Source organism: Ceratotherium simum, chromosome 35 (assembly GCF_057802395.1).
Source record: "Ceratotherium simum simum isolate JZ-2026a chromosome 35, ASM5780239v1, whole genome shotgun sequence".
NCBI lineage: Eukaryota > Metazoa > Chordata > Mammalia > Perissodactyla > Rhinocerotidae > Ceratotherium > Ceratotherium simum.
In genome coordinates, this window is record NC_141934.1 from 28,853,704 (window position 1) to 28,880,045 (window position 26,342).

General features: G+C 41.5%; 1 protein-coding gene across 1 annotated transcript in view; it reads left to right on the forward strand.

Annotated features, from left to right (window-relative positions):
• Positions 1–26,342, forward strand: part of GLT1D1 (glycosyltransferase 1 domain containing 1) — a 95,887-nt gene that overhangs the window by 40,192 nt on the left and 29,353 nt on the right. The window contains exons 5-8 of the mRNA XM_087423463.1: positions 4,357–4,393; positions 6,049–6,105; positions 16,015–16,110; positions 16,731–16,780. Of these exons, the coding sequence (XP_087279589.1) occupies positions 4,357–4,393; positions 6,049–6,105; positions 16,015–16,110; positions 16,731–16,780 (240 nt within the window). The remainder of the gene's footprint in view (positions 1–4,356; positions 4,394–6,048; positions 6,106–16,014; positions 16,111–16,730; positions 16,781–26,342) is intronic.

Consider the following 26,342-nt stretch of genomic DNA (forward strand, 5'->3'; position numbering starts at 1 on the left):
CTGACCGGGCAAGAGAAACAATAGAAAAAATAAACAAATGGGACTACATCAAACTAAAAAGCTTCTGCACAGCAAAGGAAACCATCAACAAAACGAAAAGACAACCTAAAAATTGGGAGAAGATATTTGCAAACCATACATCTGATAAGGGCTTAATCTCCAAAATATATAAAGAACTCATGCATCTCAACAACAAAAAAACTACCAACCCAATTAAAAAATGGGCAAAAGACCTGAACAGACATTTCTCCAAAGAAGATATACAGATGGCCAACAGACACATGAAAAGATGTTCAAAATCACTAACTATCAGGGAAATGCAAATCAAAACTACAATGAGATATCACCTCACGCCCGTCAGAATGGCTATAATTAACAAGACAGGAAACAACATGTGTTGGAGAGGATGTGGAGAGAAGGGAACTCTCATACACTGCTGGTGGGAGTGCAAACTGGTGCAGCCACTATGGAAAACAGTATGGAGATTCCTCAAAAAATCAACGATAGAACTACCATATGATCCAGCTATTCCACTGTTGGGTATTTATCCAAAGAACTTGAAAACACCAATTTGCAAAGGTACGTGCACCCCTGTGTTCATTGCAGCCTTATTCACGATAGCCAAGACTTGGAAGCAGCCTAAGTGCCCATCAAGGGACGAATGGATAAAGAAGCTGTGGTATATATACACAATGGAATACTACTCAGCCATAAGAAACGACGAAATCCAGCCATTTGTGACAACATGGATGGACATTGAGGGTATAATGCAAAGTGAAATAAGTCAGAGGGAGAAGGTCAAATACCGTATGATTTCCTTCATTAAGTAGTAGATAATAACAACAATAAACAAACACATAGGGACAGAGATTGGATTGGTGGTTACCAGAGGGGAAGGGGGCAGGGAGGAGGGTGAAAGGGATAATTCGGTACATGTGTGTGGTGATGGGTTGTAATTAGTATTTTGGTGGTGAACATGATGTAGTCCATGCAGAAATAGAAGTACAATGATGTACACCTGAAATTTTTACAATGTTATAAACCAATGTTACTGCAATAAACAAAAAATTTAAAAAAAAAAAAAAAAAAAAAAAAGAAAGTTTAATTTCAGAAGGTTATATGACTCAAAGAATGGGAAATCTTTTTGTTGTTGCCGTCTGTTATTCCATTATAAAGAGGCATACATTAGCATTTGGGTCTATTACAAGGTCACATATATGTATAGGTATCTATCCAACAGGACATTGGCTTTTTTACCTAGTAATGGGCCAAATTAAGTAATGGTTTCTCAGAGACATTAGAAGTGGAGACTCTTCCCTCACCACCTTGCCTACACACACACACACACACACACACACACACAAGTCTTCTTTTTCATTTTATGCATAGATGAGGTAATCTTGCAAGGCAAGTGATATACAAGGAACTTGATTCATGTTATTTCAAGGCAAGTGAAACAACAATAAATATTGAGCAAAGAAAGCTAATTTGTATTTAGAACATTTTAATATAGAAAATGTTTTTCAAAATCAATATAAGCCAATTGACTTTTGCCAGATTTCTTTTATTGTAATGATTAAAAATTACCCAGGACCAGATTTCTTTAAAGCTGTAACTCTATTTTCTTGATTTGCTCAGATAAGATCTTAAGGTATCATTTATGACATTTTTTAAAAGTCTATGTAGGAGTTGATACTTAGTTATTTTTTCAAGGTTTCAATAGATTTTGGGGAAATAGTGCTCAGAGATATGTAAAGACCAGCAGATAAATCCAGAAGTTTCCACACTGAGTCAATTCATTCTGTGTATAGAGTTGAGATACTCATTTAATTAATTAGTTTTTGTTTGTATCAAAAGGAATTTTCTTGAAAGGAGCATTTTGGGTTTATGTATTTCCGATTGCAGAGCATATTTCTAATGAAAATAGTGGCAAGACTAAAAAACTCTATTTTGCCTGACCTTCATGAATCAAATTTATGTAGAATTATATTGAATCTGTTATTGTCAAACATTTGTATTAACTTTAAAGTTACAATGCCATGCTGATCTATTTTTGACAGTTCTTTAACATCCTTCTTAAAGACATTTTCCGAGACAATGTTTCAGACTTAGGGCTGGTTAAGGAAGAAGTGCTCTTAGCTTTTGTTGCATTCCAATAAAATAGTCTTAAGCTTTCCAGTGAAATTATCATTAAACAAAAGGAATATTTTAGGGCTCTAAACTTCAATTTCTAATTTCAGGTGGTTGCTATTAGCCATTTTTTCCATTAAATTTAGCATCTTTTTTAGCTAGTAGAGAAGAGATGTTTGAAACTCGTCTTTTTTTTTAAGGGTTACTATTTTAAGGGCATTTTAAAAGGGGCTGCATCCTGCTGTATGTGAATTGGGGAGGATAGTCAAGAGTTTTAAAGTGGTAGGTGCTTCTAATGGTTAAATACAAAGTATAATGCGATGAACAAGCAGAACCAAACCAAGAGTCATGTCTATGTACCAGCTTCCATGCATAGCCGTCCTAAGAGGGCTGGGTGCTGCTCCTCCCAGAACCTTCCATCAGCCAGGCAGAGCGCAGGGCCACCTCCCTCTCCTCCCCGTTGATTGTCTCTCCCTTGGCAGGATTACATCCCCTTTAGTTTGTTTCCCAAAATATAAAACTGACCTGAGGATGAAGGTCAGAGTGGATCAGCAGACCACATACAATACCACGGGCTCCACGCCACTTTAAGGACCACACGGTGCCCTCCACACACCTTCAGGTAGTGAGGACAGAGTTGCAAATTCTATGATCACCATTCATTAGCTAGTTTAGTCATTTTATGCATTGATCTGATATTCAGCCCACATGACAAGTAGCTGTACCTTTTTGGACTTTGTCACCAAAATGACTGTATTTTTGATCACTTATGAGAAACAGCCGCTGGCACCTACTTGAGCCTGCAGCCATTTGAAAGTGGATTTCTCACTCTACTCCTTTTACTTCCACCTTTGGGTCTAAACTTGATTTTAAAAGTATTTTCATGCCACTGTTTCAAAATGAACTTGAGAAATGGATTCTTTTTCTCTCTAGTATTTTTGTGAAGTCCCACCAGAAAGCACCACCAGGAATAGTAAGTTTACATCTTGGTACAAATAGCAGTCATGCAAGTGTCCCTTGTCCCTTGATGTCAAAGAGGCATTTGCGGAGGTCCTTACAGGGTCCTTGAGACCAGTCTACTCCCATGCCTGGAGGAATCTGCCCCCTGGTGCCTGTTTTCTTGTTACTCAACATGCTGGGTACTCTTCTCCACCTTCTTCCCCATCTCCACCTCCCCTTCCTCTTCCCCCTTCTCCACCCCCACCATCTCCTCCATCTCTACCTCCACCTCTGTCTCAATCTTCATCTCCGTCTCCCTCTCCACCACCACCTCTACCTCCATCTCCACCTCCATCCCTCTTCACCTCCACCTCCTCCTCCTCCATCTCCTCCATCCCTCTTCACCTCCACCTCCTCCTCCTCCTCCTCCATCTCCTCCATCCATCTTCACCTCCACCTCCTCCTCCTCCTCCTCCATCTCCTCCATCCATCTTCACCCCCACCTCCTCCTCCTCCTCCATCTCCACCATCCATCTTCACCCCCACCTCCTCCTCCTCCTCCATCCATCTTCACCTCCACCTCCTCCTCCTCCTCCTCCATCCATCTTCACCTCCACCTCCTCCTCCTCCTCCTCCTCCTCCTCCATCTGTCTTCACCTCCACCTCCTCCTCCTCCTCCATCTCCACCATCCATCTTCACCCCCACCTCCTCCTCCTCCTCCTCCTCCATCCATCTTCACCTCCACCTCCTCCTCCATCTCCTCCATCCATCTTCACCTCCACTTCCTCCTCCATCTCCATCTCCTCGTCCTCCCCTTCCTATTCATCCTCCTCCTCCCAGTCCTTTTTTCTTCTCCTGAGCTGGAGTGGGGTGTACTCTTTCCATTCAAGGATGTGCATCCCCAGACCACATTTCCCAAAACTCCACCTTCAGCTTCAGCACACGATATGCACCAGACGGGCTGTCACTGGCATGTTTTGAGCTTCAATAACTTTTCTACTAACGTAGTAACTATAAAATTGTAGTATTGCATTACGCCTAATATAAGGGACTTCTTTCTTTGTGCTTCTTGCCTTATAAACGCTGTATTTTTAATGGGCTAACCCCCATTAAAAGCAGAAGTAACTCTTTGCTCTCATAAAATAACTAGTCTATGAGCGGCTGTGTAGATGACTCTTTGTGATGTTTTCCAAGAGGATTTTTTTATGGCCTTCATTTTATTTCTAAAACGAAATTGTAAGGGACTATCAAATTTACTTTTTTTCTTTCTTCCCTCTTTTCAAAAGCCGCATGCTAAGGGTAAGATCTATGTCCAGAGTCAAGGTAAGAATTTTTAAATATATATATATATTTTAAAATGAGTCCTTATCTTTTAGCGACACGTACAGAAATGTTTATGGATGAAATAATATGATGTCTGAGATTTACTTTAAAACGGTTAGTAGAATGGATACACTTTTATTAATTTTTAATATTAAGATAAGAGATGAATAGGAGAAAATTATAAAAGAATAATTTAAAATGCAGATTACTTAACTTGTCAACCAGGAGCAATACTATGTGCTCTCTCAGTGGTATGATTAAAAAAGGAAAAAGCTGAGCGTCTCCGTTTAAGCTGAGTTGAGTTGGGGGGATCTGGAACCTTCTCCATCCCTGCACCCGTCCCTGCCCTCACCCAGTCCTGCCCAATGGTGGCTTCTGACGTCCTTTCCTGAAACCCTCAGGATCTCCCAAACACAGCATGAAAACCACTGTACCATTGTTTAAACAATAGAAATCAGGGACGGAGTGGTTCCAGGGAAGATCGTCTGATGGATTCCAAGCTTAGGTTAGAACAGATGCTGAGGCCCAGGTCCCGAGTTCAAGCCTCATGAGGAATTTTCAGGGCATTGGACACCAAGGGCACACGGCCCCTCAGGCCCGCCTTAGCTGCACATCGCGTTATCATGGTATAAATGCTCTAGTGGTTTCAGGGATACTTTTAGCAGCAGAATCTCTTATCAAACAAACTCGTTCTTGGAGCCCCCATTTTAAACAGGATGCCCTGCCTGGGTCTGTCTGAAGGGTGTGTGTTGGTGTCAGGGCAGGTGCGGGGTTGGCACCTCCCTTTCCTCTGCTGTGGCCTGGTCTATAGTCAAGGGACACGCTGGTGCGGCAGGCAGAACGCAGGCTTTGAAGCAGCGCGTGGGTTTAAACGCAGCCTCTTCCGCCTACACTGCCTCACTTTGAACACTGGCTAACTGCTGGGAACCTCAGATTCCAGCCGGATAAACCGGAGGAGTCAGCCTGCTCATTAGGGCTTTAAGGATTCCCAGGGTTATGGAGACGGCACCCGCCCAGAGTTGGTCCAGGGCAGGCGTGGAGTGGGCACTCATTAATTAGCTGTTGTTTGTATTGTTCAGTGTGCATGACAGTTTGACAGGTGCATTGGAGAGGTGCTTAGATGACTTAATGGACATTTCATAACATTTCGAATTTTTTCTATCAAGATAATCTGTTAAATGTTGCCGCTGAATTTTCTATATCTTACAATGTTCAAATTTGCAGAGAATTTTAGACTTAAATCTGTCTGAAAAAATGACACAGATAGCAGGCAATCATACATGATTTGGAGACCGTGGAGATTAGGAATTTTAAGTAGACGTAATTTCTCTGAGGGGCCATTGAAGTTTAGCTGGGAATGTTTTAGAAACCTGTTACTCACAGGCATTTTGTAGGAACTGAAGCTTTCTGTGTCCTAGAGGCTGTCTGGCCCCGTCATGATGGTGGGGCTGAAAGTGGTGGGTCTTTTCTCGCTGGGAATCCGGGGGCTCACTTTAAACCTCATGTGCTGGAGGATTAACGGGACTTCAGGGAAGCACTCAGAGATCTGAGTTCTTTTTAATAACCAAATATGACCATTATTTAAACGTCAACACAAAATAACTGGTTACATCTCAGCACTGAGAACTTTCTCTTTTTCTCTTCCTCTGACCCAGGAATTGCAACAGTACCAAATGCCGCCTTTAACTGGGACACCTTTCTTCAGCGATCAGGTGAGAGATGGAATCTGATCGTGAGATTTGACTGAAGGGCATCTTGTTGGCTGGTGTCAGCGACTTGTTAGGTTCATAGCGTTTGGAAGAAGAGGCTGTCAGGTCAAAGAAATGTGCTGTTTTAGGTAGAACCAGGGAAGGGGGAGCACGGGTTGGAGCAAGACAAGGTTTGGAGAACAAACTCGGTTTCTCGGTGTTCTCGGGGACGCATGAGTGGTCTCCTCCTTGTGAGGAATTGCCTACTAGAGAGCAGGAGGAAGGGGAGCCCTGGCCTTCTGATGCGGCTCGTGGGACATCCCTCCCAGATGTTTATCCCCCTCTGTGTGACGTTTTCTCTTCTTGAGGATGCCAATCTCATGGGTTCGTTTTATGTTACTTTATTGGTTAAACACCTGATAAATGACCATTGTAAAAAAAATGAGAAAGTGGAGATCAGATAAAGAAACAAAAATTTAAGTCACTTGAAATCTCAGCACCAAAAAGGAACTGCTGTTAGTGTTTTGATGTGATCTTTCTCAACAATTTTACATATATATGTAATGATTTTTGTATATTTAAATGATATATAAATATACTATATGTTATATCTATATTATATGTAGTATCTATATTATATATAATGTATTTTTATCTTTTAAAATCATATCTAATGTATAGGTATAATAATATAATTATGATATATATTACTATGTAATTGTATGTTTATATTATACATTTTACATTATTATAATCCATATGTAATATTATATATATATAATGATTTTTCAAAGACAAAAATACAGCCAAGCTATACTTTCTGCTCTAACCTGCTTTATTTACTCATTATGTCAAGAACAATATGAGCTAACTTATCCTTTTATAAAAATTTCTAAACTAAAATAAAATGTACATGTAGTGAAACACAGAGACTTCAGATGTAAAACTAGATGAGTTTTGGCAAACATATACACACCGTAATCCAGACAGATCACCTTCCCCCCACTCAAGAGAGTTCCCTAGTGGGTTCTTCCACATTTAATTCCCACCCCCTGTGAGCGACCCCGTCCCCGTTTCTATCATCACCCATGCCGGAAGTCGTATTCCATTGCACGGATATACCACAAATGGTTTATCCATTCTCCTATGGATGGACTTTTGGGTTGTTTCCCAGTGTTAGCTATTATGAATGAAACTGCTCTGAACACTCAGGTGCAAGGGTTCTGGTGGCCTGTGTTTTCATCTCTCTTGTGTAAATGCCTATAAGATGACCAGCTTGATTATAGGGTGGATGTTTCCTGAACTTTGTAAAAAACAGCCAAACAATTTTCCAAAGTGTTGTACCATTTTATTCTACGGAAGTTGATGAGAGTTCCAGTTATTCCACAGCCTTGCCAACAATTGGTACTGACAGCCTTCCCAGTTTTAATTATTTGAGGGGGATAATGAAATGGTCTCTCACTGTGGTTTTGATTTTCATTTCTCCGAGACGAACGGTGTTCAGTATCTTTTCATGTGTATATCGGCCATCCATGTATCTTCCTTGGTGAAGTGTCTAGCCAAGCCTTTTGCCCGATCTTTTAATTGGGTTGTTTGTCCTTTAGTTCTTGGTTTGTAGGAGTTTTTTTTTTTTTTTTTTTTTTTTTTAATATATTCTGGGTAGAAGTCCTTTGTCAGATACAGGTATTGTGAATATTTTTTCCCATTCTCTGGTTTACCTTTTCATTTTCTTAACTGTGTCTTTTGAAGAGCAGAAGTTTTTAATTTTGTTGAAATACAGTTTATCAATTTTTTCTTTAATGGTTAGTACTTTGTGAGTCCTGTCTGAGAAATCTTTGCCTACCCTAAGGTTGCAAAGGTATTTTCCAAAAAATTTTTTTCCTCTAGAAGTTTTAGTGTTTTAGCTTTTTCATTAGGATTAAAATCCATCTGGAATTAATTTTTGTGTGTGGTATGAGGTAGGGATTAAAATTCATTTTTTTCTATAAATTGTTCCAGTATCATTTATTGAAAACATTTTTCTTTCCCTCTTGAATTGCTCCGATGCCTTAGCAGAAAATCAATTTCCAGTATGTGAGTGTTCCATTCATCTGTATGTCTATGCTAATGCCAAGATCATACTGCCTTGTTGTGTAGATTTATAGTAAATCTAGAAATCAGGTAGCATTAGCCAACAACTTTTTGTTGGAATTGTTTTAGCTATTCTAGGTTTTTTACATATCCATAAAAACTTTAGAATCATTTTGTCGATTTGTATAAAATCCTGTTACATTGAATCTATAGGTCAATGTAGGGAGAATTGACTTCTTAACAATAATTTGTATTAAAATCTGTGAACATGTGTATGTGTGCATTTATTTAATTCTTATTTATCTTCATAGTGATTTGTACAGGTCTTTCATGTCTTTTTTTCAAAAAACTGTTCTTAAGGATTTTATTGTTTTTGATGCTATTATAAATGGCATTGAAAAATTTTTCACTCTTGAATTGTTTTTTGCTGGTATATAGAAATACAATTGATTTTTGTATGTTGACATTATATCCTGCAATCTTGTCAATTTATTTATTAGTTCTAATTACATCATGAATTTTAGTTCCTTTATAGTATTATTTTGAATTCTATAGTCGTATTTGACCAATCTCTTTTGTTAGACATTTTGATTTTTTTAGACTTGGATATGCAGGTGATGAAGGACTTCAATCTTCATATGTTGGCCCAATTGTTTTCTTAGCAGCAATTCCTAAAAATAGAATCTCTGGGTTAGATTACGCACTTAAGCAGAGCTTTCATACATCTTAGATAATTGTCCCTGGGAAAGGTAGCATCAATGTGCACGTCCATCAGTGATGCTATGAGGGTGCCATTTTCCCTATAGGTGGTGGAGCTAAGAGAGTCTTGCCATTGTGTTTTCCACGCATGGTATGATCTAAGCCCAGTCATGATATTTAAACAAAATTTTATTGTACAATATCTTTAAGTATAGAAGATTTAGTTTAAGTATAGAAGATTTAGTTATCCACAGATGAAGACCATAGGTGCATGCTGTTTGGGATCATAACTGCTTTATAGGCTGACCAACCCAGTGTTTCTGGTAAAGGTTCTGAAACATCTAAAATTGGCTATCAAATGCAATTTTTTTTTAATTGATGTAAAATTGGTATATAGCATTATATAAGTTTCAGGTGTACAACATTGTAATTCGACATCTGTTTACACTACAGTGTGCTCACAACCAGAAGTCTAGTTTCCATCCATCACCCTACAATGGGTGACCCTCTTCACCCATTTTACCTACCCCTCAATCTCCTTCCCCTCTGGTAACAGTCAGTCTGTTCTCTGTATGTATGTTTGTTTTTGTTTTGTTTGTTCATTTTTTTTTTTTTTTTTTTTTTAGATTCCACATAGGGTGAAATCATATGGTATTTGACTTTCTCTGTCTGACTTATTTCTCCAACACTTGTTTTTTCTTAGCATAATACCTTCCAGGTCCATCCGTGTTGTTGCAAATGGCAAGATTTCATTCTTTTTATGGCTGAATAATATTCCATTGTATATATACACACCACATCTTCTTTATCCATTCATCCTTTGATGGACACTTAGGTTGTTTCCATATCTTGGCTGTTGTAAATAATGCTGCATTGAACATAGGGGTGCATACATCTTTTCAAATTAGTGTTTTTGTATTCTTCAGATAAATACCCAGCAGTGGAATAGCTGGATCATGTGGTAGTTCAATTCTTAATTTTTTGAAGAATCTCCATACTGTTTTCCATAGTGGCTGCACCAATTTACATTCCCACCAGCAGTGTACAGAGTTCCCTTTTCTCTGCATCCTCTCTAGCACTTGTTATTTCTTGTCTTTTTGTTAATTAGCCATTCTGACAGGTGTAAGGTGGTTTGATTTGCATTTCCCTCCCAATGCAATTTATTTTTATTTATTTATTTATTTATTTTATTTTTATTTATTTATTTTTTTCCCCCAAAGCCCCAGTAGATAGTTGTATGTCATAGTTGCACAGCCCTCCAGCCGCCGTATGCGGGACACGGCCTCAGCATGACCAGAGAAGCGGTGCGTCAGTGCGCGCCCGGGACCCGAACCCAGGCCGCCAGCAGCGGAGCGTGCGCACTTAACCGCTAAGCCACAGGGCCGGCCCCCCAATGCAATTTAAAGCCTGAGAATTTATCTGTTTTAGCCTGAAATGTTTCTCCTGAGAGGTGAAAATGCAGGGGTGCTATTGGGGAGGAGTTGAGGTTGCACGTTCCGCTGTAAACTTCAGAGAAGAGGCTGAAACAATGCCCTGCCCTCAGCAAACATGAAGACACCCCAAGCTTGTTTTTACTCCAAAAACTTCAAGCAAAACCTCCACCACATACTGTATGTCAGCACTGGGTTCCCTTGAAAAGAAAAAAAATCTCCAAGCATTTTATTAGAAATAATTTTCAGAGTGTATTCATCAGTCTCAGCGACAACAGCGGAGCTGTTCTCAGCGTTACAGATGGACCCGCACCGTCCAATTGCTTTATCATGTTGGGAAGTGTGTGCTATTATTCAGAACCAGTGGGCCCGTTTTAAATCGCCTGTTGTAAGGTTATTTCATCTTCCATATATCACAAGACATAGTTGCAGTGTAACTAAGATTCATAATTTCCCAAAGGGGAGTGATTCGTCATCCACTTCGAGTCTTACGGTTGGTTCTTTTGCTGGTCTTACTATTGAGTGATTAACGAAACAGCCAAGAGATTTAAAATACTCCTTAGACAGCATTTTCCCTGGAGACCTGCTTGGCTGCAGTTTAATCCTAATGTGTGGAATTAGAAGTTGTGAATGTTTTCACAATATATGGGCAAAGGGAAGCTCGGGCTGTGATGGTGGGAGCTGATGGGGGTGGATAATGCTTTAGGGGTCAGATGTAGAATTAATCCCCGTCTCTGGGTTTTATGATCAGGCGCCTGTTCCCATTTGCGCGGCCGTTCATCTTTGTCGTGTTTCAGACTCTAGAGATGGACCGTCTTCCTCCCCGCTCCTCCATCTCACCCCAGCCCCCGGAGCATTCGAAACCTGTGACTGTTTGTCACTTCCAATTTGAGCTTGAGACAGTGAAAACAGAAGATACAGCGAATTTGATACAGACCGTTAGTGATCAAATACTCACCCTCTGAATTCTTATGAACTATTAACCTTGAAATCAAGGGGAGTGTGTTGGGAACGGCCTCATTTATCCCTCCATATAAATAGGCAGGTACCTGATTAGGCACCAGGGTTTATCGTCTACTTCTTAGATAGCTGATGTCAATTTTATGGTGCATTCTGCTCTACAGTATGTCACAGGTTTCTGAGAATATTCAGTTTTATCTCTAAGCTCTAGCTATCGAATTACTGAGTCTCCTTAGTTTAAAACATTAAACCAATTTTATGCTAATTGGATTCCACGCTGGAACAGATCAGCTAGGAACAAGTAAAGAATGAAGTAGGTTAAATGCACTCAGTGGCCTTGCTGTAATTTTTCGCATGATATTTACAATAGCTGTTATGATCGGAAGACACATGTTTAGACATGGAGTTCGTTACCTGGTCTTTGAGTCTTTCTTTGCATTTCCACATACATCTTAAATGTCGTGATGACCCGGAGATCCATGATTTTGGCTTTTCAATGCCAATGGCCCACTCCTCTGAACTAATGATTCCTAAAAGGCCATCAAACCCCCAAACCAGGAAAGCTTAAATTTGACCTGGCCATTCCCCTATTCCTTCCTGTTTTTTGGTTTTCCATTTTATTTTCTTGTTATTTCTATTGTTTATTTAATTTTCTCTCTTTCTCTCTCTTTTTTTTTCAGCTGTATTTCTCTATTGAGACTCTAATACGCCTAAGTCAGGTGGAATATTTTTCTCCTTCAGGCTTTTCCTAGGAAAACTAGCTGATTTTTCACATGGAAAATTAATGTCACTACATCCCTTTTTGCATTCGTGGCCCCCAAAATCAGATTTTTCAGCTAAAATTCCTGAACTCTAATACACTCAATTGAAGTTCTTGAATTCTTTTCTCCTTATAATAACACGTGACAAAAATAAAGAGAGCTGCTTGAATAGAAAACAGGGGATAGAAGGTGACTCGGATTAGGTTTCTGCTCTGGAGCCCGCTGATGAGTCTCTTAGAGGATCGGGCGGCGTGGTGCGTGGCCTGTTGGGACGATGTGCCACACCATGAGGACGACACGCTTTGTTTTGAAGATAAAAATACCATTCTCCGGGAAATGGTAATGTCGGAAAGACAGGTAAACGCGTGCATTTTAAGGGATGAGTTCAAACCTTGTTAAAGCTAGATATTAGAGGAAAAGCAAAGAGAAGAAAAAATAAGTTTTGTGTTAAAATGAGGAAATGAAATCCACTAAAAAATTAGGGAGATACCTGTCTCCCCTCTAAACCCACAGACTGTTCTAGTTCTTTTTTAAAATCGAAGAATGAACACAATGCGCTGGCCGGGGCCATAGGGAGCCTGAAACATGGTTAATCAGAGCTGGTGCCTCAGTGCGATGGCCTGGAGCACGTGGTTGATCAGGATTTGTCAACTGTTATCTTTATTTTCTTGAAAATGGTGTTTCTATATGTGAGAAGTGCACATAAGCTGCTAGCACCCAAATGCTGTCTCTGTATTTTATTTTTTTTTAATTCTAGAATAAGACAAAGCATCTAGTCCTTTGTTCTATCACTCTCTAATTTGGTTTCCTAAATTCCCATGACATTCACTCTCCAACCCAGGAAGATGATGAGGGGAGAGACAGGGGAATTAGGATTAACTCCATCTCCCTCCAGGTCTGTTAGGTCAGGGGTCTCAAAATCAGTTTAGTGAGTTGGGGACCAGCACTTTTAAACATTGAAATAAACTAGAACAGACAGCATCAGAGGACCTCATATGTAGCAAGGCTAATTTTTTTTGGAAGCTGTATATAAACTCTGTGTGTGTAAACACATATACCATGTATACAGGGTTGTGATATAATATGTATATCTTACTGTAAGCCACAGTCAACAGTTTGAGGATCAGTGTTGTGAATTATGGAGTATTCTCTTCCCAGGGCTGGCTTCACTAGGGATGCAGGGACGGGTTGGTGGAGGGCCACTTCTTCCCAGCTTCACCTGACCGAACAGCCAACAGTCTTCTGAACCTGCTGTTCTGAGCAGCTAATGTGTCAAATCGAAGTAAAGGAACAAAATAGGTTTCTCTCTATACTTGTCACATAGCAGAAATAAAGAATTAAATGGAGGCTTTTTACCGAGACATCATATAGGTTCTTAAAATGGTGCTTTCTTTGATACCATCTCTGGGCACCATCTCTGTGTGTCTGTTTTGTTTTTGTATGGACTTTTTTTCAGTTCAGTAATAAAGATTCTCCACTTCCCCCTTCTTTGGGAGACTTTCATGGTTTTTCTCCTTCCGCCTTCCTTCTTTTCCTCTTCTTATATATTTGAAGAGAGATTTCATGCACATCATGATGATGGGGGAAGTGATGTTTTTTTTTTCTTGTGAGGAGACCAGCCCTGTGCTAACATCTGCCAATCCTCCTCTTTTTGCTGAGGAAGACTGGCTCTGGGCTAACATCCATGCCCATCTTCCTCCACTTATATGGGACGCCACCACAGCATGACTTGCCAAGCAGTGTGTCGGTGCGCGCCCGGGATCCGAACCGGCGAACCCCGGGCCGCCGCAGCGGACCGCGTGCACTTAACCGCTTGCGCCACTGGGCCGGCCCCGGGGGAAGTGATGTTGTACCTTCTGCGTGTGTGACACTGTGTGGAGACACATAACACCAGCTTCTTCCATCACTGGTGGTTTTTCTTTAATATATAAACTGAGTGTGTGTGTGTGTGTGTGTGTGTGTGTGTGTGTAAACACAAAGCTGTATGTTCTGGCTGAGATTTCCTACCTTAGTGAAGTGGGAGTCTCCCTTGGTTTCTCCATGTACAGATGTTTTATTTCCTTTGAAATTAATAAGCAATTTTTGAGAAGGCACTTTTAATTTCTGTTCTCATCAAACTCTTACTCACTGGTTTTAGCATTCAGTGATGTTCTTGCCTAGTAATGTAGGGATTTGACTGTTTCTCCCCCTTGACCTTCTCATCCTTAAAGGTATTCTTCAACTTTTATCATTTGTTAAAGAGAATAGCTTGTCTTCTCAAATTCAAATGCCTGACCTCAAATTCCTCTGATCTCAGATTCAAATTCTGCACATAGCTTCTAGCTTAAACTTTTGATCAAACAAGTACTCACCAAGGTTTGTATTTCTAAGGTTAGTTTTAAGATACTCAGAATATTGGGGAAATATTTTAAAAACTCAACATATCTCAATGAAATTCTCAACAGTTAACGCAGAGACTGTGCTAATTAAGGCTTTTCTCAGAGGGACGTTTCAATCTTAACATTTCAGTAAAGATTTTCTCCAGAACTGGTTATGTATTATTATTATTATTTAGCCTTTGTGGTTGTGTTAAAGTGGTGTCAATGTATCCTATTTCATTCAGAGTAATTATATTCCCGTTCAAAACTTACAAAAGTACAGAGAAAGTGAAGTTGTTTGCATTAAGTAATGGATGAATGAAATGAAATGAATGAATGAAAACCTTCTACTTGCATGATTTTATGTCTAATGATATAAGTTCAGAAATGATGAAGTTTTAGGTGTGTGTTAATTATATTAATAGTTTCTATTGAATCAACTATCTGTTGCTGCTTAACAAACACCTCAATATATAGTGGTTTAAAACAACTCTTGTGTAATTTCTCATGATCTTGTGGGTTGGCGTTTGGACCAGGCTCCACGAGAGGGCTCATCCTTGCTTCCCCCATGTCTGCTGGGCTCACCCATACATTTGCAGTCAGCTGAGACCTCACGGGTCCTGCATGGCCTCCTCCAGCTGGGAAGACTTGGTCTCTGTCCACAAAGTCTCACTCTCTAGGAGGCAAAGCGGGTCTGATTATAAGGCAGCAGTGATCCAGCGGTGGGAGTGCTGTCACGAGGCTTCCCATGGCCAAGACTTGGAAGTCACTCACTGTCTTTCCTCTGCACTCTGTTAATCAGTGCAAGTCACCAGGCAAGTGACACTGAGTCTAGGAGTGGGGGAATCAATTCCACCTCTTGACGGGAGGTACCACAAAGAACATGGCCATGGGGCCCGCCCGGTGGCGCAAGCGGTTAAGTGTGCGCACTCCACTGTGGCGGCCCGGGGTTCACCGGTTCGTATCCTGGGCGTGCACCAATGCACCGCTTGTCGAGCCATGCTGTGGCAGTGTCCCATATAAAGTAGAGGAAGATGGGCATGGATGTTAGCCCAGGGCCAGTCTTCCTCAGCAAAAAAAAAAAAAAAAAAAGGAGGATTGACAGATGTTAGCTCAGGGCCGATCTTACTCACAAAAAAAAAATTAAAAAAAAAAAAAAAAAGAACATGGCCGTCATGTTGAACATAGCTTTGTTCAACATGGTAAACATGTTGGTAAAACTAAACCCTTTCATATATCTATGGGCAGGTAGACAGTAAATGTGTATATCTACGTGTATGGACTCAGAAGTACATTAATGTATAAACCATCTGTCCAGTTTCATCAGGAAAATATTCTTCCTAAGTGGAATTGGATCTACATGTTCCCAGGACCTGTGGCTCGCATGTCAGTGATGACTGAGTCGGTTCTCTCTGCCCCATCCTTCCTCACTGCAGCAGAGGTGCATTTACCTTTCTGAGGCTGAGCTCAGCTCAGGTTTACCCACCGGGAGCAAGAGTTAGTTCACGCACTGAAATGAATCTACAGGTCAGGTGTGGGAACAGCTGGCTGAGAAGTCAGAGCCCTGGGCTCCTGAGCCGTGTCTGTGGGTCATGGTTGCCATGTTCTCTCTCCGAGTCCGCTCCCCTGAAAATATCCTGAACTCTTCTGTTGCAGAGATTAACCAAAGTGCTGACAATTTACACGTGTTTCTCCTGATATGTGGACTTAGACAAGTTAAAGACCCTCTCTATTTGGTGGATGTGTTCTCAGGTACGTTTTCCAAAGTTACCCTTTGCTTATGGATTGGGTACCTGTCTTCGCATTTCTCTCTTTAGGATTTTGAATTTTACCTTCTCATTCTTTGTGCATTAGCAGAACTGTTTCTAGATTGTTACTTTGGCAACAACCAGAAAAATAATAGCGCTGTGTAGTAACTTCAATTGTTTTCTACTTTCCTTGCCCTCAGCTTCTGAGGAAATCATAAAAATAGTGAATAATTGCAAGGCTAAAACAATTTTATCTGAAGATATTTTACGCATGCCGATTGTAGGGTGCGTTTGGAGTTTTGTTGCATTGCTTCAGTCCATCTAGGTGCTCTTCAGCATGTTCTAATGTCCACATTGATTTGTGGAGGCATATTAGTCCTAGTTATCTAATAAATTAGAAAACTGGATAATGTGTAACGTTCTAGAAAAAACTTTTACTTAAAAGCATAAAATGTCAAATATTTACATTTTAAATAAATGTAATTTAATTTGACTAATGTGAATGAAAGCAAAATGATATGAAATAATTTAGATTATGGAGTAATTTATATTAAACTTGTGTTTTCAGCTGTGACTTAAACCATTTTCATTTTTAAGTTTTTTTTTTTCTTTTTTCTCCTCAAGAATGGCATCGGGAGGAGCCCAGCGTTTACATGGTAATTGTAGGTCCCGAAGTAAGTGGACTTGTCGTAAGCGTTTATCTCATCTCTGTTTTCCCCCTTATACTTTTTATGTATTTTCTAAAATTAGTTTACATTGCTGTTCTAACCAAATTATTTTTTCCTTTTTAAGTAAATAAAACCTGTTTGCCTTTTTAAAAATGAAAACTAGACCAAGGTTCAAGATTATGAGGCTTTATAAATCTTTACAATTAATTTATTGCTGCAAAGGATAAGTAATAAATTCTTAGGGGAATACAGAGGAGTCATATAAAGGGAAAGTCATATACAGCAAAAGTTAGTCCAAACTGGGGCATAAGGCAAACATTATATGTGGTCCAAATTGTCTTTGGACCTCTCTTAAACCTCTCGACAACAAACACAGAGCTATTTCTTTAGCTGAGCACAGATTAAGACATTGACTTGCATTTGGGAGCCAAGTGGTATGGAAAGTAAGTGTCTATAAGCATGAGAAGCACAGTCTGCCTGGGGGAATGTTCGTCCCTGACTGTGGCCGTGGTCCAGGAATGGACCCAGATCCCGCCTCTCGTTCCGTGGCACTCCAGGCTGTTGGCCCATCTCCTCAACAGTGCGATTCAAGCACGTGCCTGTTCCACCTTCAAGTCTGTGCACTCAGGGTTCAGAGAAGTGTGGTGACACTGGTCATCTCATCAAGTGAACTTTGACCTTCTCCAAGCAGTTTGGAAAACAAAATGCACTTGGCGTTCCCAGTCAGATGGGATGCAGCACTGCGGGAACGGCTCTCTCCCTTCACGGGGGTCTGCCCCAGGGTCGTACGGAGCAAGCCCCATGGCAACGACCGGCTCACTACCTTTTCCACTTTCTTTTTTTAAAGGAAGATTAGCCCCTGAGCTAACATCTTTTGCCAATCCTCCTCTTTTTTGCTGAGGAAGATCGGCCCTGAGCTAACATCCGTGCCCATCTTCTTTTACTTTATATGGGACACTGCCACAGCATGGCTTGATGAGTGGTGTGTAGGTCTGTGCCCAGGATCCGAACCTGCGAACCCCAGACCACCGAACTTAACCGCTACACCACTAGGCTGGCCCCCCTTTTTCACTTTTGCCGAGCAGAGAGAGTTCAGCGTGTGAGTGTTAGATGCACGTGTGACTTTACGTGTCACTCACTTTTCATAATAGGACCCTGCATGAACACTTGGGTGAGTGGAGTTCCACACACCTGGGGGTCTCATCTGTTGTGTAATTCTTCCTTATGTGGGTTTTCTGGTTCCGTAGGGATCCACAAAGCATGCAATTGGGGTCGGAAGCTTTTCTCAGTCTTCTGAAAGACCTTTGGAAATAGTATGTTGGCCTAGAAAAAGGCCACCTAACCTAATAAAAATATCAAAGGCTAGAATCTGTGTGGCCACATTGGCTGTCACATGGAAAACGAAGCACCCCGTGCCGGTTGTTTAACACACACTCGCACATGCATATACACACACGTATACACATTACACATACAGTGCCAACCTTTTGGTGGTAACAAGATAATTCCCGGTGGTGCAAAAGTTATTATTATTATTTTATTGTTATTTTAATTCTCTTTCCATCCTTCCTTTCCATCTTTTCCATCCTTTGAAGAGCATGAGTGAAAGAAAAAGTTTTACTTTGATGCTAAAATTTTTGTTAACCAAGAGAGAACGCCTCAGGCTTAGAGCTGTGGGCTGGCAACAACTGTTATCTAGAAAGAATTTAGGAATGTGGCTTTCTTTTTCATTGTTTTTATTTTTATGGTTACGTTCTATTTATGGCGCGCGATACCAGCTTTCCAACGATGAAAATTTAAAATTTTTAAAATAAACTGAATTGTCTTCACAAAAAAGTATTAAATAAGCAATAATACAGATGGTGTGCAGATATGACAAATTGTTAGAGTGTACGCAAATAGCCAAACAGTTTTTATAAAGTGTCAGTGTGTGTGGTGGAAGAAATACTAAAAAGAACAATGCCTGGTGGAGAAGAACATTCGCCAACGCTGAACTGAGGATGATCTGATTCCTCCGTTTGAGTTTTCTGCATCATGTTTCCTCGTAAGGAATCCAGAGAGAGGTGCAACCTTGGAAACACACATATAGCACTAAACATGTGCCAGAGACCCCCTTCCAGAGAAATAAAGACCCAGGAAGCATGTGAACTGGGGCAGAGCTCAGAGGAGAAGAGGAGCTGTAGTGTCCTCCTGGATTTATCTAGAATCTTCATCTTGAACTCAGTCGCAGTTACAGGAACGTACACAGGTGCCCTTTGTTTCATAAAGACTTTGTAAGTCACAGTCTTTTGGAAGAGACACTGTTGTTCTTGTTTTGTTTTTTATGTTAAATAATTAGGAATGTTTTCCACTCCCCGAGGAAAGATGTCTTTTCTACCATTTGCCTTTGGAACACGGCACTTTGTCTCCAACGTTTGCTTGCTTACTTTTGAAAGAGCAATGAATGTAAGAGATGTTCCTCTTTTTTCCTAACTTTACTGCAAGGAAACTTGTCCCTCTGGCTCAGGGTAGGAAGACAGTGGGGGAGGGCAGAGGCTGTGGCAAACTGGAATGACAGCAGGGGGAGCGGGATTCAGCTGCAGCAGGTGCATCCAGAGATACAGGCCCCCTGGTTGGCTTTCCAAGAGAAGCCATGAATCCAGGGAGCTTGTGTGTGTGTGTGTGTGTGTGTGTGAGAAACATGTTTATTTTTGAGTGCTGGGAGCTAATTAAACAAACACACCCATGTGTGTACATGTGCACGCACACGCGCACACACCCACATACATCCATATACACCCTGTCGGCGTTGGCCTTGTACGACCCACAAAATGCATCTCTGTATTTCTTTTTTTTAATTTCTGGAAGGAGGTAATACAAAATGGTTTAGAGCAAGGACTGTCATGACTTTGCCCAATGAGGAAGTGACCAGGACTTGACATTCCAGGATTAGGGAGCAGAGGGTGATTTGGAGCTGAGAAAGCAAAGCAGGTGTACAGAGACCACAGAAAGGTGTGTCTGGGGAAGGTTTAGTGCTTTCATAATTTCCAGGGGCCCCTCCTCCCCATTTCCAAGCAGGTCTAATAAACTGGCAGTACACCTGACGACAGGATGCTCACTAGGCAAACACAGGTCCAAGACCAGTCCCCTGGAACCCTCCAACCCACTAGGTCGCCATCCCTGAGACCCCATGGGACCGTTCTGGAGCTCTATCTGCAGGTAACGAGGTCCTTTGCTTGGGGGGAGCAAAGAACACAAAGTCGCCATTGAACATGAATGAGAGAAAAGCGCAGTAGGACAGAGCTCTCAGTGGAGGGCTGTGAAGGGTCATCTGAGAGCCACTAGTCCTCAGTTCAATGCCATGAATTATTAATAATTCTAGAGCACTTCTTCCACGGGGCACTCCACCATCCATAATTAAAACCCCTCTAGGAAATGGGGAAATTCGTTCTTTGGTTGCAAATTTGCCACTTAGCAAAACCAGTCATAAGCACCTGGCACTGCGCCAGGTTCACACATAGCCCGGAGCCCTCCTAGGGTTTGCTTACATCTTTTCCACTGACGGGAGACACCGTGTCTTCCAGATCTAAATCTGCCTGCAGTGGGGCAGCGTCTTCTCAGCCTGCATGGACCTGAGTGCAGAGTGAAGGCTTTGGATCTGACGGGTTTAGATCTGTCTTGGTCCATTCCGGTTGCTGTAACAACATATCACCATTGGGTGGCTTATGAACAACAAAAATCTATTTCTCACAGTCCTGGAGGCTGGAAGTCCAGGTCATGGGGCCAGCATGGTCGGGTTCTTGTGAGGACCTCTTCCCAGTTCGTGGTCGATGCTTTCTCCTTGTGTCCTCACGTGGTGGAAGGACAGGGGAGCTCTGTGGGGTCTCTTTTCTGAGAACGCTAATCTCATTCATGAGGCTCCACCCTCGTGGCCTAAGTGCTCCCCAGAGGCCCCACCTCCTAATTCCGTCACATTGGCTGTTAGGATTTCAGCCTATGTATTTTGGGGGAACACAAACATTCAGCAATAGGCCAGCCTCCCAAAAGGTCTTTATCAAATCTAAGGGGGAAACAAAGCCACCACCACAAAAAGCTTGATGTCACCTCAGCAGACAGAAGAATTTGTTTCTAAATTGCTAAGGCAGCGTTGAATCCAGTTAGTCACAGACTCCTTCAGACAACGTGTTTGCTTCTTGCTTCCCTCTGCCCCACAGAAGACTGAAAACTGATACGTCTAGACACGTCTCAGGTCCTCCAGTAATTCACATAGGCTAGTGCCTTTAAGTTTTATTTGTTTGCTTTTTTAACCACAACTGGTGGAATGCTGGTAAATGTTTAACATCCAGTTCGTGTGGGGGAGGAGGGAGCCCTGGTTTCTGAAGCCCTCTTTGCCTGGTTCCATGGTGTGAAAGCTTCTACCATGGCCGACCTCAAGTCATCAGGGGGGTGTCACCGAACACGGAGGTGAGGAGGGCTGTGGATGTACACGGGCCCTCATTAGTAGGTGGAGCCAATGCCAGCATGTTGACATAGTGACCCACTGCACATACATACACACGTACACACAAGTACACACACCTCACACATACACACGCACATACACCTACACACGTGCACACACACACCCCACACACCCTGGAAACAAACTTTATTAAGCGATACTTTTATTCCATGCAGTTCACGCGCTCTGATATTTTTTAAAAAACTGTTCTGTGCCATGCTTTGCTATGTTATGCTGTTATGGTCTATCTTATACGTCATTAGAAAAATGCTTGTTTTTACCCCAAAATTGATTTCGTGATTCACTTCATAATCTGAAGTGTGCAAAGCACCGACTTGGGCCACGCTGGATTGTGTGTGTGTGTGGTGTGTTTGGGGGTGGGCTGGGGGTGTATGTGGGATATGTGTGGTGTGTGTGTGTGTGTGTGTGTGTGTGACCCCACTAAACATATTCCCTCTTTAAACCAGTGCATTGGCTGTTCCCTCAGTGAAGTTCTCTCCCCAGATCTCGGCCTGGCTCAGAAGTGACCTTGTCAGATTTGCTTCTCCTGACCACTAGATTGAAACCAGCTCCCCCATCATCATTATAAGATTTCCACACGTCCATCAATGTTCAGTCAAGGATTCACTTTAACATCATTCTGAATACAGAACTAGAAGAAGTCTAGTCTAAAATGATTTTACTCTTGAATTTGAACATTGACTACAATGTTATGGGTTAATATGCTGGTAATTTGGAAACAGATTTGAGAAGTGGGTCCGAGGTCAAATCTTGGAACATATTAAAATTCATATTTTAATGAATATCTCATACAACAGGTTGAGCACCCCGAATATTACCATTATTTTTGACATCTGATGTGAATACGCTCTTCGCCCATCCATTTCTTTCTTTGTTCACTGCAAGCTCAATGATGGGGTGTGCTCTAGGTATAAATAATGCACTTCTGGGGTGCTGTAGCTTTTCCAGGTCGTGTGCAGCGCCTCGTAGCACAGCATTGCCTTGACTTGGTTAATATGTCTTGAAAAAGAGCACAGTCCATTATTAGGGGATAATTACAGAGCATTCAGCAGTGATTCCCTCTTGTCATTGCTCTTCATGGAGCCCGGTCGTGTAGGAGACCCCGATGGTGAAACTACACAGCTCAGGCAGTGCCCCTTGGCTGCAAGCATCAGACCAACTTCAGCCAAAGGACACATATTAGAAGACTACAAGAGCTGCTAAGAGAATTGTTGGGGAGACTGAAGACAAGGCTTGGATTTCGGCAAGAACCAAGAAATTCCAGAGGCCAGAAAGTCTTAGCCAGAAACATTTCACTCAAGGCACCATGCCTGGGCGAAATGAACTCCACGCATTTCTTAGTCTCTGGATCGTTTCTCTCAAGGTCCACGGTCCAGCTTGGGATACATCCCATCCTTGTAAGAAGAGGTCCAGGCACCCAATTCCACTTTGACCAGATGGTATCCAGTGGGGAGGCGGTGAGGAAGAGCCCCAAAGGAAGCAGGGCTCTGGCAGAAGAGGTGAAATGAATGCCAAATAGTCAAAGAAGAAATTGATGTTTGTGGCATGCATAGATTACCTGTTTGTTTTTATTAAGAATCAGACAAGAACGGAATACTTTGATAGGTCAACTAATGGGAAGAATATGGCCATTCTATTTGGCCCCTGGCATCTAATCAGTGCTTTTTCTCCAGGGAAATGGAAAGAATGCTCTCTTAGCAATGGAAATTGTGCTCAGCTAGTAAAACTACAGTCAGACTACTCCTTACTGCGTGATCCTTTATGGATATGTTGACACGCGACAGAGATTGTGAGCAAGATTTCAATAGGAGGCTTGGAGATCTTTATTTATTCCTTGTTCATTTACATGAACAATGTGTGTATTGTTATATATACACAGTCACCCGTCCTTAATGATGAGGATACGTTCTGAGAAGTGCATCCTTAGGTGATTTCGTCGTCGTGTGAACATCACAGAGTGTACTGAAGGGGAACAAAATTTGCCACCTCAAAATGTGTCTCTTTAACATGAGGATTATTTTAGGCTGATTATTTTTAAGAAACAAAAGACTACGAAAGTTTTTCTTGTTACCTCTCCCTTAACTGACTAAAAGAATTCAGATGAAAAAACCTGTCTCAGGAAGCGAGTTATCACCTTAGCCTAACAGGAACCCGGTGGCAGACAGGGAGGAACCTAGACAAGCCTGTTTGTTGGGCTCCCCTCTGTGTTCTTCTGTTTCTGTGTGGCCAAAAAAATACTTGTTTTTGAAATGTTTGCTCCTTTTCACCTACCTGTGAATTCCCTTTTTTTCCTGTGAAGTCCCTGACTCTCCCCACCCCCAACGTCTTTTGTCTTTAGCTGAGGACGGTATTTAAGGTGAAGGCTTTGGCCATTTTGGTGAGTCACTCGGTTATCCTGGGTTTCTCCCATGTATACATGTTATTAAACTTTTGTTTTTCTCCTGTTACTCTCTCTCATGTCAATTTAATTCTTAGACCAGCCAGAAGAGCCTAGAAGGGTAGAGGAAAATTTCTTTCTCCCCTGCAGTACTTACACAAACCTAGAAGGTATAGCCTACAACACACCTAGGCTCTATGGGACTAATCTTATGGGTCATATACGCGGTCCGTCATTGACCAAAACGTCATTATACGGTGCATGACTGTATGTACCTGTAAATATATACATATGTATACATGTGTATGTTTACATATGTGTGTGTGTGTGTGTGTGTATATGTGTGTGTCTGTATATATATATAGTTATCTACCACCCTATTCGTTCCTTCAAGAAATGCTTATTGAGGGCTGGCCCCGTGGCTTAGCGGTTAAGTGCACGCGCTCCACTGCTGGCGGCCCAGGGTTCAGATCCTGGGCGCACACCGACGCATGGCTTCTCTGGCCATGCTGAGGCCGTGTCCCACATACAGCAACTAGAAGGATGTGCAGCTATGACATACAACTATCTACTGGGGCTTTGGGGGGAAAAATAAATAAATAAATAAAATCTTTAAAAAAAAATAAAAATGCTTATTGAGCGTCACTATGTTGTAGACACGTGGACAGTGAATAGAACTGACATGGCCCCTGCCCTCGTGGAGCATGTAGTCCAGGTAGGAAGACAGACGCAAACAAATAATTATGGGCCAGGCTTGTGTCTGTCAGCAAAGGGAAGTTCTGGGCGAGGTTGCACATAGCATTCACATTTGCTCCCACCCTTTCCCATCGTGCAGCCCAGAAGGCAGGTACCACACTTTTTTTTCAAATATCATTACTCTGCTTTTTAATTGGCATTTGTGTACTCTACCAAACGTTTATAAAACAGTAGAGTGGATCTTCTTAGAGCGCTTAAAAAACCATTGATGTTGGGTATGTTTTATTTTTTAGATGTCATACATGTTTATTTTTGTGGTAATTCTTAGCAAGAACATCTTAAAAACCTGGGTCTCAGTTCCACACAAAATCAACACAGTCAATCATTGCTGCTAACTGCTGGCGAGTTAGTTAACACCTTTGGACCAGATGGCATCATCCGTGTCATGCAAAGGGTGGTCCTGCACGGCCGCGCAGTCGAGTCATTTCACGCGAAGACTCTGGAGTCAGTGAGCTGGGTGCACTTCGCCTCTATGTGCCTCAGTTTCTCCATCTGCAAAGTGGGCACGACTAAGAAATGCCACCTTCCTCATTGTTTGTTGTGAGGACTCAGCGAGCAAATGCTTGTGCAGTGCCTGGCGCATTGTCAGGTGTTAAATGAAAGATCTTTTCCTGCTGATGTTTCCTTTCTATGTTGACATGCTGGATTCTGTTTCAGCTGCAGGATGGTTTGAGTCTCGCTTTGGTTTTCTATTAAAGCTTCTTTGATCTCTCAGTTCAACCGTTTCAGCAAAGCGTGTGGCTCCTGCTTGCAGGGGGCTCTCAAGTGGGTGCATTTTCTGGAGCTCTCTGATAAGGAGTGTGCAGTGAACATTCGGTCTGAGCATGACAGCTTAATAACTTTCCACAACAACTTCTTCTATCCAAGATTATTTTCCTTAAGCTTGGGAGTTGAAACAATATATTTTGCTTGAAAATAAATAAGCCAAGAAGGAGGAAATGAGAATTTTCTTTGTTGCTTGCAATGCTTTTGCTTTTTAAAATTTCATAACATGCTTTCATCAAGTAAAAATATGTGTTTGTGTTTTTCTTTATCTTGTGTTTTGTTCCACTTGGCTTCACTAAGAGATTTGAAAAGGAACTGATGTGGAAGGTAAATCCAGAGAAGTTTAATGCGGTTTGTACTTTTGACTTGAAAGTTGCTGTTAAGCCTTCAGTTAAATGTTACAGTGTTAGGTATTTCAGCGGTCTTGTAAAATTTGATGTTTTTTTTCCTTGACGAATTATTTTTCTCCAAAATAGTTAATTATGAGAGCAGAGGCATGTTAATAAAATTAAAAACAAGAGGAATTTCTAACTAAAAGTGATCATAAGTCAAATATGAATTTGAAAATTAATATGTAGAGCCAAAAGAAGGCTTTCATTAGACTGTTTACGTTTTCATGATTAGATGTTAGGGTTCTAATATATCTCAGCTGTTTAGGATAATTTGAACAAAAAGAATCAGAAATGGGAAACAGAAGAGTAGGGCCAGTTGGAAATCAGTCATTTAGTAAATATTCTGGAGCACAAAGCTGTGCACAGGGCACTGTCATGGCCTTGGGAGAGACCCGAGACATATCAGGATAAGAAATGGACAGGTATCAAAAAAGGCGGGCCCACGTTTGGTAGGAGGTGGTGGAGTTTGGGGAGGAGATGTTACTTCTGGTTTGGATGATGGGGAGAGTTTCTCAGGGAGTGGCATTTGCCTGTGCCTTGGGGGATGATTGGTTTTAGGGACAGAGAGTGACATTCCTGGTGGAGAGAATGGCATACAATTAGGAGACAGGTGGGAAATAGATACAGACAGGAGATAGTGCATGAGTAAATAGGTGAGCAGGTAGGTATTCCATAATCCACGTTGGCATTTTATGAACTATTTGATAAAACTCTAGAGTAGAAACCAGAGAGACAGGAGAGCGTGGTTTTAAGAATTCAGTCCCCATCAGACTGCCT